This window comes from Amaranthus tricolor, chromosome 16, assembly GCF_026212465.1.
Source record: "Amaranthus tricolor cultivar Red isolate AtriRed21 chromosome 16, ASM2621246v1, whole genome shotgun sequence".
Classification (NCBI taxonomy): Eukaryota; Viridiplantae; Streptophyta; class Magnoliopsida; order Caryophyllales; family Amaranthaceae; genus Amaranthus; species Amaranthus tricolor.
The window spans coordinates 11,973,377-11,993,097 of NC_080062.1; the positions used below are offsets into that span (position 1 = coordinate 11,973,377).

At 34.6% G+C, this 19,721-nt stretch overlaps 2 protein-coding genes across 2 annotated transcripts in view; both read right to left on the reverse strand.

Moving 5' to 3' along the window:
- Nucleotides 1–16,253: 16,253 nt before the first annotated feature.
- On the reverse strand, nt 16,254–17,572 carry LOC130802554 (zinc finger BED domain-containing protein DAYSLEEPER-like). The gene is made up of 3 exons (XM_057666567.1): nt 17,524–17,572; nt 16,526–17,374; nt 16,254–16,354 (listed from the first exon to the last, which is right to left on the reverse strand). Exons 1-3 carry the CDS (start codon nt 17,570–17,572, stop codon nt 16,254–16,256), a joined length of 999 nt encoding a protein of 332 aa, XP_057522550.1.
- Nucleotides 17,573–17,639: 67 nt separating this feature from the next.
- Nucleotides 17,640–19,721, reverse strand: part of LOC130802555 (uncharacterized) — a 7,264-nt gene continuing 5,182 nt past the window's right edge. The window contains exons 2-6 of the mRNA XM_057666568.1: nt 19,273–19,374; nt 19,149–19,169; nt 18,878–19,048; nt 17,791–18,476; nt 17,640–17,705 (exon numbers count right to left, since the gene is read on the reverse strand). Coding sequence (XP_057522551.1) covers nt 18,009–18,476; nt 18,878–19,048; nt 19,149–19,169; nt 19,273–19,374 — 762 coding nt within the window. The 3' untranslated portion in view covers nt 17,640–17,705; nt 17,791–18,008. The remainder of the gene's footprint in view (nt 17,706–17,790; nt 18,477–18,877; nt 19,049–19,148; nt 19,170–19,272; nt 19,375–19,721) is intronic.

Sequence of the window (19,721 nt, forward strand, 5' to 3'; positions counted from 1 at the left end):
GTAAAACCTTATAATTGCAACTTAAGAAGTAATTTCCAGTATATGACTATAATTTTCAATTCTACCCAATTCAACACAATAATATATATCAAATAGTGTTGTGTGCCAAGTTTCGTGCAAAAGAAACCAAGTTTGAGCTACTTTATGCGCAAAATTGGCAAAAACGCTTAAAATCCCTTATAATCGGAACTTAACATGCAATTTCAAGCATATAACTAAGATTTTCAATTCTAACCACTTCAACAAAATAATATATACCAAATAGTGTTGTGTGCAAAGTAATATATACCAAATGCTTAAAAACCTTATAATTGCAACTTAAGAAGTAATTTCCTACATATGACTATGATTTTCAATTCTAACCACTTCAACAGAATAATATACACCAAATTGTGTTGTAAGCCAAGTTTCGTGCAAAACAAAGCATGTTTGAGCTCCTTTATGCGCAAAAGTGGCAAAAACGCTTAAAAACCCTTAAAATTGCAACTTAACACGTAATTTCTAGCATATGACTATGATTTTAAATTCTAACCACCTCAACACAATACTGTATACCAAATAGTGTTGTGTGCCAAGTTTCGTGCAAAACAAACCAAGTTAGATCAACTTTATGCGCAAAATTGGGAAAAACGCTTAAAAACCCATATAATCGGAACTTATCACGTAATTTCTAGCATATGACTATGATTTTCAGTTCTAACGACTTCAACAGAAACAGAATAATATATACCAAATAGTGTTGTGTGCCAAGTTTCGTGCAAAACAATCTAAATTTTAGCCACTTTATGCGCAAATGTGGCAAAAACGCTTAAAAACCCTCATAATCGCAACTTAACACGTATTTTCTAGCATATGACTATGATTTTCAATTCTGACCACTTCAACACAATAATATATACCGAATAGTGTTGTGTGCCAAGTTTCGTGCAAATCAAACGAAGTTTGAGCTACTTTACGCGCATAAGTGGCAAAAACGTTTAAAAACCCTTAAAATCGCAACTTAACACGTAATTTCTAGCATATGACTAGGATTTTCAATTCTAACCACCTCAACACAATAATAAGTACCAAATAGTGTTGTGTGCCAAGTTTCGTGCAAAACAAACCAAGTTTGAGTTACTTAGTACGCAAAAGTGCCAAAAAAAAGGTTATAAACCCTTAATATCGCAACGTAACACGTAATTTCTAGCATATGAGTATGATTTTCAGTACTAACCACTTCAACACAATAATATACACCAAATAGTGTTGTGTGCCAAATTTCGTGCAAAACAAACCAAGTTTGAGCTACTTTGTGTGCAAAAGTGGCAAAAACTCTTTAAAACCATAAAAATCGCAACTTAACACGTAATTTCTAGCATATGACTATGATTTTCAATCCTAACCACTTCAACACAAAAATATATACCAAAAAGTGTTGTGTGCCAAGTTTCGTGCAAAACAAACCAAATTTGAGCTAGTTTATGCGCAAAAGTGCAAAAAACGCTTAAGAACCCTTATTATTGCAACTTAACACGTAATTTCTAGCATATGACTTTGATTTTCAATTCTAACCACTTCAACACAATAATATATACCAGATCGTGTTGTGTGCCAAGTTTTGTGCAAAACAAACCTAATTTTAGCTACTTTATGCGCAAAAGTGGAAAAAAACGCTTAAGAACCCTTATAATCGCAACTTAACACGTAATTTCTAGCATATGACTATGATTTTCAATTCTAACCACCTCAACACAATACTGTATAACCAAATAGTATTATGTGCGAAATTTCGTACAAAACAAACCAAGTTTGAGCTACTTTATGCGCAAAAATTGCCAAAAACGCTTACAAACCCTTATAATGGGAACTTAACACGTAATTTCTAGCATATGACTATGATTTTCAAATCTAACCATTTCAATACAATAATATATATCAAATAGTGTTGTGTGCCAAGTTTCATGAAAAACAAACCAATTTTGAGCTATTTTATGCGCAAAATTGGCAAAAACGCTTAAAAACCCGGTATACCAAATAGTGTTGTGTGCCAAATTTCGTGCAAAACAATCCAAATTTATCTACTTTGTGCGCAAAAGTGGCAAAAACGCTGTAAAACCTTATAATTGCAACTTAAGAAGTAATTTCCAGTATATGACTATAATTTTCAATTCTACCCAATTCAACACAATAATATATATCAAATAGTGTTGTGTGCCAAGTTTCGTGCAAAAGAAACCAAGTTTGAGCTACTTTATTCGCAAAATTGGCAAAAACGCTTAAAATCCCTTATAATCGGAACTTAACATGCAATTTCAAGCATATAACTAAGATTTTCAATTCTAACCACTTCAACAAAATAATATATACCAAATAGTGTTGTGTGCAAAGTAATATATACCAAATGCTTAAAAACCTTATAATTGCAACTTAAGAAGTAATTTCCTACATATGACTATGATTTTCAATTCTAACCACTTCAACAGAATAATATACACCAAATTGTGTTGTAAGCCAAGTTTCGTGCAAAACAAAGCATGTTTGAGCTCCTTTATGCGCAAAAGTGGCAAAAACGCTTAAAAACCCTTAAAATTGCAACTTAACACGTAATTTCTAGCATATGACTATGATTTTAAATTCTAACCACCTCAACACAATACTGTATACCAAATAGTGTTGTGTGCCAAGTTTCGTGCAAAACAAACCAAGTTAGATCAACTTTATGCGCAAAATTGGGAAAAACGCTTAAAAACCCATATAATCGGAACTTATCACGTAATTTCTAGCATATGACTATGATTTTCAGTTCTAACGACTTCAACAGAATAATATATACCAAATAGTGTTGTGTGCCAAGTTTCGTGCAAAACAATCTAAATTTTAGCCACTTTATGCGCAAATGTGGCAAAAACGCTTAAAAACCCTCATAATCGCAACTTAACACGTATTTTCTAGCATATGACTATGATTTTCAATTCTGACCACTTCAACAGATTAATATATACCGAATAGTGTTGTGTGCCAAGTTTCGTGCAAATCAAACGAAGTTTGAGCTACTTTACGCTCATAAGTGGCAAAAACGTTTAAAAACCCTTAAAATCGCAACTTAACACGTAATTTCTAGCATATGACTAGGATTTTCAATTCTAACCACCTCAACACAATAATAAGTACCAAATAGTGTTGTGTGCCAAGTTTCGTGCAAAACAAACCAAGTTTGAGTTACTTAGTACGCAAAAGTGCCAAAAAAAAGGTTATAAACCCTTAATATCGCAACGTAACACGTAATTTCTAGCATATGAGTATGATTTTCAGTACTAACCACTTCAACACAATAATATACACCAAATAGTGTTGTGTGCCAAATTTCGTGCAAAACAAACCAAGTTTGAGCTACTTTGTGTGCAAAAGTGGCAAAAACGCTTTAAAACCATAAAAATCGCAACTTAACACGTAATTTCTAGCATATGACTATGATTTTCAATTCTAACCACTTCAACACAAAAATATATACCAAAAAGTGTTGTGTGCCAAGTTTCGTGCAAAACAAACCAAATTTGAGATAGTTTATGCGCAAAAGTGCAAAAAACGCTTAAGAACCCTTATAATCGCAACTTAACACGTAATTTCTAGCATATGACTATGATTTTCAATTCTAACCACCTCAACACAATACTGTATACCAAATAGTATTATGTGCCAAATTTCGTACAAAACAAACAAAGTTTGAGCTACTTTATGCGCAAAAATTGCCAAAAACGCTTACAAACCCTTATAATGGGAACTTAACACGTAATTTCTAGCATATGACTATGATTTTCAAATCTAACCATTTCAACACAATAATATATACCAAATAGTGTTGTGTGCCAAGTTTCGTGCAAAACAATCCAAATTTTAGCTACTTTATGCGCAAAAGTGGCAAAAACGCTTAAAAACCTTATAATTGCAACTTAAGAAGTAATTTCCAGTATATGACTATAATTTTCAATTCTAACCACTTCAACACAACAATATATATCAAATAGTGTTGTGTGCCATGTTTCGTGCAAAACAAACCAATTTTGAGCTACTTTATGCGCAAAATTGGCAAAAACGCTTAAAAACCCTTATAATCGGAACTTAACACGTAATTTCTAGCATATGACTATGATTTTCATTTCTAACCACTTCAACACAATAATATATGCCAAATAGTGTTGTGTGCGAAGTTTCGGGCAAAACAAACCAAATTTGAGCTACTTTATGCGCAAAAGTGGAAAAAACGCTTAAAAACCTTATAATTGCAACTTAAGAAGTAATTTCCAACTTATGACTGTGATTTTCAATTCTAAGCACTTCAACTGAATAATATATACCAAATAGTGTTGTGTACCAAGTTTCGTGCAAAACAAACCAAGTTTGAGCTACTTTATGCGAAAAAAAGGCAAAATCGCTTAAAAACCCTTAAAATCACAACTTAAAACGTAATTTGTAGCATATGACTATGATTTTTAATTTTAACCACCTCAACACAATACTGTATACCAAATAGGGTTGTGTGCCAAGTTTCGTGCAAAACAAACCAAGTTAGAGCTACTTTATGCGCAAAATTGGCAAAAACGCTTAAAAACCCTTATAATCGGAACTTAACACGTAATTTCTAGCATATGACTAAGATTTTCAGTTCTAACCACTTCAACACAATAATATATACCAAATAGTGTTGTGTGCCGAGTTTCGTGCAAAACAATCCAAATTTTAGCCACTTTATGCGCAAAAGTGGCAAAAACGCTTAAAAACCCTCATAATCGCAACTTAACACGTATTTTCTAGCATATGACTATGATTTTCAATTCTAACCACTTCAACACAAGAATATATACAGAATAGTGTTGTGTGCCAAGTTTCGTGCAAATTAAACCATGTTTGAGCTACTTAATGCACATAAGTGGCAAAAACATTTAAAAACCTTTAAAATCGCAACTTAACACGTAATCTCTAGCATACGACTATGATTTTAAATTCTAGCCACCTCAACACAATAATAAATACCATATAGTGTTGTGTGCCAAGTTTCGTGCAAAACAAACCAAGTTTGAGCTACTTTGTACGCAAATGTGCCAAAAAAAAAGTTATAAACCCTTAATATCACAACTTAACACGTAATTTCTAGCAGATGAGTATGATTTTAAATTCTAACCACTTCAACAAAATAATATATACCAAATAGTGTTGTGTGCCAAATTTTGTGCCAAAAAAACCAAGTTTGAGCTACTTTGTGCTCAAAAGTGGCAAAAACGCTTTAAAACCCTGAAAATTGCAACTTAACACTTAATTTCTAGCATATGACTATGATTTAAAATTTTAACCACTTCAACAGAATAATACATACCAAATAGTGTTCAGTGCCAACTTTCATGCATAACAAACCAAGTTTGAGCTACTTTATGCGCAAAAGTGGCAAAAACGCTAAAAAAACCTTATAATCTCAACTTAACATGTAATTCCTAAAATATGACTATGATTTTCAATTCTAACCACTTCAACACAATAATATATACCGAAGAGTGTTGTATGCCAAGTTTCGTGCAAAACAAACCAAGTTTGTGCTCCTTTATGCGCAAAAGTGTCAAAAACGATTAAAAACCCTTATAATCGCAACTTAACACGTAATTACTAGCATATGACTATGATTTTCAATTCTAACCACTTCAACACAATAATATATACCGAATAGTGTCGTGTCCCAAGTTTCGTGCAAAACAAACCAAGTTTCTGCTACTTTATGCGCAAAAGCGGCAAGAACGCTTAAAAACACTTAAAATCGGAACTAAACACGTAATTTCTAGCATATGACTATGATATTCAGTTCTAACCACTTCAACACAATAATATATTCCAAATAGTGTTGTGAGCGAAGTTTCGTGCAAAACAAACCAAATTTGAGCTACTTTATGCGCAAAAGTGGCAAAAACGCTTAAAAACCTTATAATTGCAACTTAAGAAGTCATTAACAACATATGACTATGATTTTCAATTCTAACCAGTTCAACATAATAATATATACCAAATAGTGTTGTGTGCCAAGTTTCGTGCAAAACAAACAAAGTTTGAGCTACTTTATGCGCAAAACTGGCAAAATCGCTTAAAAACCCTTAAAATCGAAAAATAATACGTAATTTCTAGCATATGACTATGACTTTAAATTCTAGCCACCTCAACACAATAATAAATACCATATAGTGTTGTGTGCCAAGTTTCATGCAAAACAAACCAAGTTTGAGCTACTTTGTACGCAAAAGTGCCAAAAAAAAAGTTATAAACCCTTAATATCACAACTTAACACGTAATTTCTAGCATATGAGTATGATTTTAAATTCTAACCACTTCAACACAATAATATATACCAAATAGTGTTGTGTGCCAAATTTTGTGCCAAAAAAACCAAGTTTGAGCTACTTGTGCGCAAACGTGGCAAAAAAGCTTTAAAACCCTTAAAATTGCAACTTAACACTTAATTTCTAGCATATGACTATGATTTAAAATTTTAACCACTTCAACAGAATAATATATACCAAATATTGTTCAGTGCCAACTTTCATGCATAACAAACCAAGTTTGAGCTACTTTATGCGCAAAAGTGGCAAAAACGCTAAAAAACCTTATAATCGCAACTTAACACGTAATTTCTAAAATATGACTATGATTTTCAATTCTAACCACTTCAACACAATAATATATACCGAATAGTGTTGTATGCCAAGTTTCGTGCAAAACAAACCAAGTTTGTGCTCCTTTATGCGCAAAAGTGTCAAAAACGATTAAAAACCCTTATAATCGCAACTTAACACGTAATTACTAGCATATGACTATGATTTTCAATTCTAACCACTTCAACACAATAATATATACCGAATAGTGTCATGTCCCAAGTTTCGTGCAAAACAAACCAAGTTTCTGCTACTTTATGCGCAAAAGCGGCAAGAACGCTTAAAAACACTTAAAATCGGAACTTAACACGTAATTTCTAGCATATCACTATGATATTCAGTTCTAACCACTTCAACACAATAATATATTCCAAATAGTGTTGTGAGCGAAGTTTCGTGCAAAACAAATCAAATTTGAGCTACTTTATGCGCAAAAGTGGCAAAAACGCTTAAAAACCTTATAATTGCAACTTAAGAAGTCATTAACAACATATGACTATGACTTTCAATTCTAACCAGTTCAACAGAATAATATATACCAAATAGTGTTGTGTGCCAAGTTTCGTGCAAAACAAACAAAGTTTGAGCTACTTTATGCGCAAAACTGGCAAAATCGCTTAAAAACCCTTAAAATCGAAAAATAATACGTATTTTCTAGCATATGACTATGATTTTCAATTCTAGCCACCTCAACACAATAATAAGTACCAAATAGTGTTGTGTGCCAAGTTTCATGCAAAACAAACCAAGTTTGAGCTACTTAGTACGCAAAAGTGCCAAAAAAAAGGTTATAAGCCCTTAATATCGCAACGTAACACGTAATTTCTAGCATATGAGTATGATTTTAAATTCTAACCACTTCAACACAATAATATACACCAAATAGTGTTGTGTGCCAAATTTCTTGCAAAACAAACCAAGTTTGAGCTACTTTGTGTGCAAAAGTGGCAAAAACGCTTTAAAACCATAAAAATCGCAACGTAACACGTAATTTCTAGCATATGACTATGATTTTCAATTCTAACCACTTCAACACAAAAATATATACCAAAAACTGTTGTGTGCCAAGTTTCGTGCAAAAACCCAAATTTGAGCTAGTTTATGCGCAAAAGTGGAAAAAACGCTTAAGAACCCTTATTATTGCAACTTAACACGTAATTTCTAGCATATGACTTTGATTTTCAATTCTAACCACTTCAACACAATAATATATACCAAATCGTGTTGTGTGCCAAGTTTCGTGCAAAACAAACCTAATTTGAGCTAGTTTATGCGCAAAAGTGGAAAAAACGCTTAAGAACCCTTATAATTGCAACTTAACACGTAATTTCTAGCATATGACAATGATTTTCAATTCTAACCACCTCAACACAATACTGTATACCAAATAGTATTATGTGCCAAATTTCGTACAAAACAAACCAAGTTTGAACTATTTTATGCGCAAAAATTGCCAAAAACGCTTACAAACACTTATAATCGGAACTTAACACGTAATTTCTAGCATATGACTATGATTTTCAAATCTAACCATTTCAACACAATATATATATGTATATATATATATATATACATATATACACACACATATATATATGTGTGTGTATATATGTATATATATATATATATATATATATATATATATATATATATATATATATATATATATATATATATATATATATATATATATATATATATATATATATATGTATATATATATATATATATATATGTATATATATATATATATATGTATATATATATATATATATACATATATATATATATATATACATATATATATATATATATATATATATATATATATATATATATATATATATACATATATATATATATATATATATATATATATATATATATGTATATATATATATATATTTATATATACATATATATATATATATATATATATATATATATATATATATATATATATATATATATATATAACACTTAATTAAATCAAATTGTTAAAATAATTAATATTACGTACGCATTCAACAACGCTTTGAATTTTTTGTTGCGATGCCGGTTTTGAGGTTTTTGTAAGTAGTCGAAGACGTGCACAATGTTTGTTAAAGGACAAATGACCAACAGTATCCAATTCAAACTACAAAGTCAAAATCAACAAATTAGAGATTATGTGAACTTAAAAATCAAAAGATAAGTTCAATTTCAAAAATAAAACTTACTCTTCCATATATGGAGCCAGAATGAACGTGTGTTTAGATGCAAGGGAATTAGTCAAAGAATTCTCAATGTATTCTCTGACGTCATTTGGATTATTTACACATTTAGTACCCGAAATCGACTCTAACAAAACTATCCAAATTTTATTGGAGGTTCGCAAGAATTTAGCTCCTCGTAAGCCGCACTAAACTCACGAATAAGAAAATTTTGTCAGTAATTCGGTTATTAAAACAATTAAACAACAATGCCTAACTTGTAAGATAATGAACATCACCTAATGTAGACATGGAAAAGAGCTACGTTCAACATCTCTCCTCTCAAAAATTTTCCAATGTCACTAGGACCAATAATTACAAACGGACTTTCTAAAAACTAGAATTGGTCCTTCTGCAGGTTTAGAATGATTGGGTCCTCCTCACTTATGCGAGATGCACAAGTGTGCAGCCATTTGCAATCTTGAGAGAGATCTTTTATCTCCGCATCAGTCAAAATTGGAGTGCTTGGCATCGATTTTGACTCAGTCGACACCTTTGCTGAGGAACCGATCTTTCTTTAAGATCCCTTTGGACTCTTTTGCTATTTCAATTTATACAATTAAATTAGTGTAAGCATGCAATTACAAAATATAAATAAATAAGGTACTAATGATTCTTACCATGTTAGTGAATCGGACCCAAGCATATGGTTATGTGACGAAACTTCCTAGGGCGTCTGATAGTTTCTCAAGGCTCCATTCTGGCATTAGAACCGGGAGTGAGAAATCTTCAAACCCCTTTAGAATAGTTTCCACGGTCACACTGATGTGGCCACTTGTAACAGGCATCGAATGCACTGTTTGGCCCTCTTTGGTTGGCTGGGCCACACCATCTGCAACCTTAGTTAAGTCGCCATCATTAGCAACACCTAATTGAGGCAGCAAAAGAGAACAAGGAGTCGCCTCCTGAAAATTGTGTCGTTTAATATAATAAGCATCATAATAAAATATTAAAACGCGTTGCAATTTGAATTAATAAGTGCTTATATATTTAAAAACTATGTACCTGTAGCACTGGCTTCGGAGTTGGCTCCGGATTTTGAGCAACGGAGTTTATGGTCTCTGGTGTGGGGTTTTCCCCTTCAAGGAAAGTAATGGGCAGGGTTGCTAGGGGGGTAATGGGCAGGGTTGCTACGGGGGTAATGGGCTCGGGTGTTGGCTTGACCAAAGCATTAGGATCCCCATGTTGGCTTTCCTTATCCTCGACAATCAGGTTTTCCAAGTCAACAATGGGTGCTCCCATCTTCTGCAACACGACGGCCAGTTTGGCAAGAACGTCCTTCGTAATCTTTACTCGGAGGGTTGCTACTTCATCCCGCAGCGTCGTTCGGGATTGATTAGCAACACACTCTTTGCCTAATGCTTTCTATAACCCCATGCGGACGCCTCCCTTTCCGACAACCGGCCCACTGTGGTCTTTTCCTAAGACCATATGCAATGCGTCAACATTGCCTCTTGGGGTTAACTCCCCCGTAGCTTCTTTTTCCTTCCAGCTCATTTGTTCAAATAAAAAGTGACATATATAGCAATTAGTATAAGTAAATCAAAGCCAAAGAATACAAAAAAAATCAAGAATATACTTAATAGTTTCATAACTCACCACAGCATCAGCAACCTTCTTCGTTCTTGGATCATTAATGGTAAATTTACCACTTGCATCTTGGGAATGAAGCCCGCAATACCAATCACGCACCCGATCTCCAGCAGGAGTATTCACGGATACGGAGGTAGTCGTAGATGAGGGCGTGGATGAACTTTGATTGGGGTATAAACCCTCATCCACCCACTCTTTTCGGACCTCATCATACGTTTTTTGGCCCAAGCGATGGTAAAACTTCCTTTTGCTTGCAGAATCAGAAGCTTTGCCACACTTTTCTTAATTAATCAATAGAAATCGAATGTCATGTATTAGTTTAATGACTAAATCAAAAGAAGTAAATTCAAATCAAAAACTATAATATAATATGAAATACTTACAACTTTTATGGGAGTTGTTATTTTGGCAACAAAGGCCTCCCAATCCCTCTTTGATATGTGACCCCATATTTCGTAGGGCATCTTCGAAGGTGCTTGCTCTCCACCTTCATTTCCCGTTTTGACCTTTTTGGTCGTACGGGCACGCCTCTTCGTAATCCAGCCAGTTACTAGCTTGGATTTGAAATCTCTGAATCTTTCATCGACAGCTGAAAGAAACACATTCTTCTTGTCCTCATCGCTCTAGATGTGGAAAAGATTCTACAAAAAAAAGTTATATTTATTACTGTCAATTAAATTAATTTTAAAATGAAACTAAATGAGTAAAAATAGTAAAGATGCTTACCACAGTATCATTCCATAGATTGTTCTTCAAACCCTCTGGAACCTTGTTCCATGCGTGTAATATGGAAATCTTGCGGATACATAGGCCCATTTGTTTTCCATATTGCCTACGCCATTTTCCGTAGGGTTGATCCAATGCATTGTATACCAAATGCATGGGTTCTGTGACTTTGAAGTTTTTCATAGGACATCGCCCTTTTCTTTTCTTACTGGTAGTGGGAGCATCCATTGGTGGGGCGTCTTCAGTTTTAAAATCGTTGTCAATTAGTGGAGCGTCTTCAGCCATACACTCGTATCTCACAATTTGGTCTTCTTCACTGTCGTAACTACGATGCTCATTATCCGAGGTCTCAATCTCGGGGACAATTTCGTCTCTGAATAGATGCATTGTATATCAGTACCTGAAAGAGTATGAATAGAAATATATTAGAACATAAGCTAAGTAATATTATGAATATGACTATGATTTACAATTCCAATACATTCAACACAATAATATATAACAAATAGTGTTCTGTGCAAAGTTTCATGCAAAACAAACCAAGTTTGAGCTACTTTATGCGTGAAAGTGCCAAAAAAAACATTAAAAAGCTTTAAATTCATACCTTGTGAATCACTTAATTCAAATGTATTCCTTTCGTGTGATCTACACGCATATAACTAACATCTACATCATCTACATCATCTTGATCCACTGATTTTGGATTGATTAAGGGAGGGGAGTCTTCAAAAGCTTCATATTCTTCCTCAACATCACCTATACCAAGGATGCTTCTTTTTCCCGGTACAACAATAGACCATTTTTTATCAGACGGGTCTACAATGTAGAATACTTGCTTGGCTTGTGTGGCTAGTATGAATGGCTCCTCACTATCACGCAAATGAGCTAAGTCTACAAGAGTGAATCCACAAGGGTCGTCATTTTTTATGCATCGTTGATTATTATCTACCCACTTTCATTTGAAAAGACCAATATTGAAAGTAGAGTAGTCAAGCTCCCATATTTCATGTACCCGCCCGTAGTATACCAATTTAGCATCAACCGGCGCTTGTTACTTCGCACTCGCGTAAAATGTAGATGACGCCAAAATAGAAACTCCACTATTCTGTAGATAAGATGACTTCTTGTCTTGACCCTCAGTCCAAAATGTGAATCCATTGACATCGTAACCCTGATATTTGTTGACATCATCACGCGGACCAAAAGCTAACCACTTAACAATTTCGGATACACCCTTGAGTTCTTCGCATATTACATGATTATGAAACCAATTAATAAACGTCTTGTTATGCAACTGCATCACTGCCCTATCCCCTTTAGAAGGATGTTTTGCGCGCAATATATCAAAATGCTCACTCAAAAAAGGATAAACTTTCGGAATATGATGCAACACATACAAGTGTGTTTGTAGAAGGCTGTCTCGAGGAGGTGTGACCGATTTGAAGCCAATTGTTCCTTTTCCCTCAAGTCTTCCTTCATGTCTAGAGGTGGGAAGTCCAATAGGCTTTGCCATGGCCAAATACTCGGCTATAAAGTTACTAATCTCATCGTTCACAGTGCCTTGAATCATACTCCCCTCGGGTTGTGCTAGATTCCTCACCTTGTTTTGTAAAACACCCATGTGTCTTTCAAAAGGATAACACCACCTTAAAAAAACTGGAGCCAAAAGCTTGATCTCACGAACGAGATGGACAATAAGATGAACCATTATGTCAAAGAAAGAAGGTGGAAAATACATCTCAAACTTGCATAAAGTTACAATCACATCGAGTTGAAGTGCATCAAGTTTTAAGGGATCAAGAACTTTACTACAAATTGTGTTGAAGAACGAACATAGCTGGGTAATAGCATATCTCAGATGTTTTGTCAGTATTCCATGGATTGCAATTGGTAAGAACACTTGCATCATTACATGGCAATCGTGAGATTTCATGCTTCCCAACTTCAGCTCACCATTTAGGCTCACAAATCTCTTCATGTTGGATGAGTACCCAGACGGAACCTTAATGCCATACAAACACTCACAAAATGTCCGCTTCTCTACTTTGCACAATGTGTAGCAATCTTGAGGCAAATAAACTTTGTCATTACTCATCTTCTTCTTACTGCCACCAACTTCATCAGCTCTATTTCTTTTCTTACTCACCTTAACATGTGCCCACAACTCCGGACGAAGACCCTTACATTCAAACCAATCTCGCACGGCCCTAACATCCTTTGTCTTACCCCGAATGTTCATGACAGTCTCGAGTATGGCATAGCATAGATTTTTCTCTATATGCATAACGTCAAGACAATGCCTAACCTGTAGATCTCTCCAATATGGAAGCTTCCAAAAGATTGATTCTTTTTTCCATAATCGGTCTTCACCACCTTACACTTGCCCCGTTTTACCAAATACAGTCTCAACTCCCTTAACCTGTTCATAAACCTCATAACCGGTCAACGGTCGACGAGCTACACGGTCCTCAACCTCCCCGTTGAACAACTTCTTCTTCTTACGATATCGGTGGTCTCGTGGGAGGAACTTTCGATGGTGCATGAATACGTGTTTGCACTTAGAAATCCACGTGGATTCCACGTCATTGATACATTTTGGGCATGCTTTCTTCCCTTTGTTCTTATACCCCGATAAGTTGCCATATGCCGGAAAATTATTAACGGTGCATAAAAGCATTGCACGGAAGGTGAACTTCTCATTAGTATATGCATCAAACACTGAAACGCCTTCATCCCACATCTTTCTCAAATTCTCAATGAAAGGTGCAAAATATACAACTATGTCATTACCAGGTTGTTTAGGACCCGAGATAAGAAGCGAAAGCATAATGTACTTACGCTTCATACACAACCAAGGTGGCAAATTATAGATCACTAAAAGTACCGACCAAGTACTATGTTGAGAACTAAGATTGCCGAATTGGTCCATTCCATCCGTACACAGTCCGAGCCTTAAATTACAAACCTCATCCCCAAAAGTCTTATGCAACCTATCAATACTCTTCCACTCTGGAGAATCAAATGGATGTGTGAGCAAGTGACCCTTCTTCACCCTATCTGCATGCCACCTCAAATTTAACGCATCTTTCTTTATAGAAAACAAGCACTTGAATCTAGCTATTATTGGAAGATACCACAATATCTTAGCCAGGGGCCCTTTAGCATACCGGGCCCCTTTACGCTAGTAGCGCGATAACCCATACCTAGGACACTCTTCTAAGTTCTCGTTTTCATTCCGATACAACACAATCATTCGGACACGCATGAATCTTCTGGTACTCTAAGCCGAAAGGACACATGAGCTTTTTGGCATAATATTTCGACTTTGGAAGTTCATTTCCCTCAGGAAGCATCTCACCTAACGCTTCTAATAACATTATGAAACTAGCGTCACTCCAACTGAACTTTGACTTAATGTTGAAAATTGTCAACACTGCTGTTAGTTTGGTGAACTTTGTACATCCAGAGTACAAAGGCTTTTGAGAAGCCTCTGTCAACAAGTCAAAAACACGAGGACTTTTTCCTAACTCATCCTCGACTCCCTCCACAATCTCATCAACACGATCCACATCCTCATCGGCATTCTCTTCATCGATCTCATACCTATCAACATGATCTACTACATCGTCATTGACATCGGCCACATTATTGACGTCCACAACAATACTTTTCTCTTTGTAAACTCCCTTTTCACCATGCTAAACCCAAACATGATATTGAGGCCTAAATCCACGTCGACGTATGTGCTCCCTAAGGATATCAACACTATCTACCTTTGATACATTGCCACAAGTGACACATGGGCAATAAAAACCAACTCCCCTTGTCTTAATTTGATGTTCAACCGCAATACTACAAAATTCTAATACGCCATCAATAAATTTCGACCATTCAATGCTTCCATACATCCAAGAACGATCTTTTGTCATCCTAATTAGTGTGATTAATTATTTCAAAACAAAATTAATACACAACTTTTAACATATATACTTAACGAACTCTAACTAACCACAAAATTAAGTAATAATCATTCATTTAACCCTAATTAACCCAAATAATAAAACAATGTTTTTTAAACTTTCCAAATGAAGTTTATTGTACTAACAATAATTAATATCCATATATATTAACAACATATAAAACAATAAAAATAAAATGACATTTATAAACTTGGACAACAAATTAACATTCATATCAACAACTCATTTATTTAACCATAAACAAACCTAATTAAACCTAATTTACAAACTATAAAAAAAATTATGATAAATTTAAAACTTAAAAACCACAACTACATACCCATTCATAAATAAAATGAAAAAATTACTTAAAAATATAACAAAACATGATATATATGATAAATTTAAAACTTAAAAACAAAAACAACATACACATTCATATATAAAGTATGACAAATTTAAACCTACTTTACAAAATCAAAATGAAAAAAAGCCTTGAATTTTCGTGGGTTTAAGAAGAGCAAACCACAATGTAGGTGTACAGTATGTATGTTTCGTGTAGGGATGCAAACGGGGCGGGGCGGGGTGGGGCGGGTATTGGCATTATCATCCCCATCCCCATCTGTTAATGCAATCCCCATCCCCATCCCCATCCCCATCCCCGCGGCGGGTATAATTTTTTCCCCGTCCCCGCCCCGATGGGTTTGTATTTAATACCATCCCCGCCCCACCACCCATCTGGGTATCCTTCCCCGTCTAATACCCATTTTACCCGCCCCACCACCCGTCAAATCCCCGCTTAATACCCATATCTGCCATATATTTATGTTCAATTATTTGGGCCTTAAAACCCATAAAACATATCCAAACTCCAAAGTATCAAACAAAAACACATCCAAAGTCTCAAAAAATTACTTATCCAAAGTCTCAATTCAAACAAACACATATTCGAAGTCTCAAACAAACACATAACCAAAGTTTCAAACAAATATACATGTCTAAAACAAAAGTATTTCAAGTTTCAACATCAACTCAAAATCATCTAAAGTAAATCAATCCAGAATAATCTCATCACTATAAAATTTCATTTCGCCTTCTTCTTCCAACTCTCCAACAATTATAGAAAAATCCTTGTCCTTGAATTCTCCACAATCTGCAAATACAAATGTTTTTATAACCAAAATTTATCAATGCATAAAAATTACACAATATTGATAGGATTAATGCTTACTTTTGAGGGCAGCCCAAATCCAATTTTGAGAACACATTAAAGCTTCAACAGCTTAAGGTAGTAGTCGACTACGATAAGGATCAAGAACTGTACCACTTGTGCTAAAAGCTGATTCGGATGGAACCGTAGAAATAAGAATACTCAAAATATCCCGTGCTACTTGTTGAAGAACGGGATATGTGCTTCCATTTGTTTTCCACCAATTTAGAATATCAAAATTATCTTCAAGTGGTATGTTAGCATTTTCCAAATACTTGTCCAAATCAGATTTTTTATAAGTTTGATTTTTGTCTCGCTCTAGAAATTGTGCAAACTCATCCATATCAACGTCATCACAAGAACTCCCACCACTTGCTAAATTGGAAGGTAGTTGCCTCTTACTTTGAGTATTCTCACTACTAGACTCATATTCATCAACTAATCTCCTTAATAGATTGCTAATTCTACTAACCTCTCTATCATACTCATATTTATCAAATAACTTTGCAAAATAAATTCGAATAAGAGCCATTTTATACCTAGGATCAAGTATAGTTGCAACTCCCATCAAACCATTCATACTATCCCAATATTTCTTATATTTCTCTAACATTACTTCCGCCATCTTCACAACATAATCATATGGAGATGAAAGCCAAGTAGATAGAGTAATTTTAAGTTTGCAAATTTTAGAAAAGTAAATATTAGCCGTAGGAGTTTTTGAGGCAGAGAAATCAAGGGTAAGTTTAGCAAACATTTCCAATAACTCACATAATTTCCCAACTTTTTCCCAATCTTCAGGAGTTGGTGGGTTTTTGTATAGTTTATCTCGAACACTTAAAACAGCAAACACTTCCTTATAATTAATAGCAACAAAACGCATTTCATATGTTGAATTCCAACGAATTTTACAATCAAGGGTTAGTTTCCTTTTGTAACTGGAGGCTAATTGATTAGCTACACCTTCAAACTTTTGCACTCTCTTATCAGATCAGTCCAGAACACAACACTTTCCCTTATTCGATTAACTCCATCATACACTATAGCATTTAATCCATCTTGAACAATTAGATTAAGTATATGTGCACAGCAACGCATATGTAAGAACTCACCATCCAAAAGTAGAGAACCATATAGGAAAGAGTCCTTTATGATGTCCATCATAGCATCATTAGTCGTACAATTATCTACTTTGATAGATGCCAATCTCAAATCCAAGTTCCATTATTGAATGCATTGTTTTAATGCATCGGCAAGAACCTCGGCATTATGTGGGGCAGGGACATAAAGAAACCTAGTAAAAAAAAATAATTACATCAGAAGTAAATAGGTAAGTAAAGTATGTTAGCACAAGTACAATTAGTAGTTGATAGTAATACCTTATGATTCGACTTTGCAACTTCCACGCATTATCAATGAAATGTGAAGTGACTGCCATATAGCCTTTCCTTTGATTACTTGCAGTCCACATGTCCGTAGTTAATGAAATTCGACTTTTGACTTTCCTCAACAAAGCTAGAATATTGTCCTTCTCATCCTCATATCTCTTCATTATATCCTTCCTAGTAGTGGTACGACACGGTACTTTAAAACCAGGTTATAAAGTCTTAGAGTACTTCCTGAAGCCATAGTGCTCAACCATGCTAATGGGGTACTCATGCAATATAATCATCTCGGCCAAGTCCTTTCTTCCATCTTCTTGACGGAATTCATAAGGAGCCAAAGTCAAAGAATCACTACTATCATTCACATTATGTTGTGTACCGAATAATCTTGTTTGCCGAAGATCTTGACATATTCGCTTTCGACAACTTTGAATGTGGTCCTTCAAATGAGAAGTTCCCGCCTTTGCACCGGCGGAAAGTAGCTTATTACAATGATTGCACTCAGCCTTCTCTACCCCACCAACTCTCTTTCTCTTGAAATCATTCCAAACCGCCGAAGTGTGCTTACTTGTTATAGGTAACACGTTAGGATCGAAAACAACATATGCTGGACTTTCATACTCATCGACGCTAATAGGAGTACAACTTGCAGTAGTTGATGGGTTTGAAGCCATATTCATCTAATAAGTAAGAATTGTCTAACAATTACAAGAAAACTAAGTACATATGCCCTAAAAGGTAATAAAAGAAAAGCTAAACGCACATCATACACCAGTCAATAAAAGAATTGTCTATACTCATACTTTGACATATATCAAAAGATATAAGAACATGTAGTTAATTCAATAAGAGGAGAAAATAATGTGATTGATACCGACAAGAAGCAAATTTATTGAATTCGAACTAACTGCTTTCTATTTAGAAAAGGTAACTAAATCACTGAACTTCAAACTCAATACACAAAGAAATTTCTTTCCAAAGTTACAATTAAATCCATTTAAGGTCGTTTTTTCCGCATCCCTTGAGTATAAATGATTGAAAAACAAACATTACTTGTTCTAGAATGTCCGACAACAAGTACGGAAAGAATTTTGTCTATACTCGAATCTCGAAGATAACCAAACACACAAGAGCATAAATCTAATATGATACCGGAAGAAAATAGTTTGACTAATATCCAAAAAGAAGAAAATTTATCAGATTCAAAATAAACATCCATTATTTTCAAAATGATCGAGATATCCAAGCATCCCTGAAAGCCATTTTGAAAACAACTAAACCCAGAATTTTCAAATAGGATTAACCAACCCTATTATCTTTTCAAAACCATTTATTTATAAGAAGTCAATAACAGAATTCCAATATCCAAAGGACTGTTAAACAGGGCATAAAACAAAATCAAAAAAACTACCCAAAAAAAATTGAACTTATGTTTTTAAGAGAAAAAGGACAGAATACAAGGCACAAGATTCATACCGCATACAACAAAGTCACTGTAGAGAAGTGAAGAAGAAGAAAGATGACGGCAGCAAGATTGAAGAAGATGGGAGTATGTTTCAAGAAGAAAATGATTGCAGGCTGCAGCAGTGAAGATTGAAGAAGTAGCAAATGACGGCCAGCAGTGAAGAAGACGGGATTTCAAAGGCCCAAAGTAGATTTAGAGTTTTGAAATTTTTTTTTTAAAAATATAAACCGGGGTTTTTTAAAATTTTTAAATAAATTTGAATATAAATTCAAGCTTTCCAGAAATTTGAAAATAAATTTTTAAGAAAATTTGTACATTTCTTGAGGCAGGGCGGGGTGGGGCGGGGATGGGGCGGGTATCACCTAAAACCCATCCCCATCCCCATTCCCGCGGTGGGTATGAATTTTATACCCGTACCCGCCCCATGACCCTTCAAATCGGGACCCATCCCCGCCCCAAT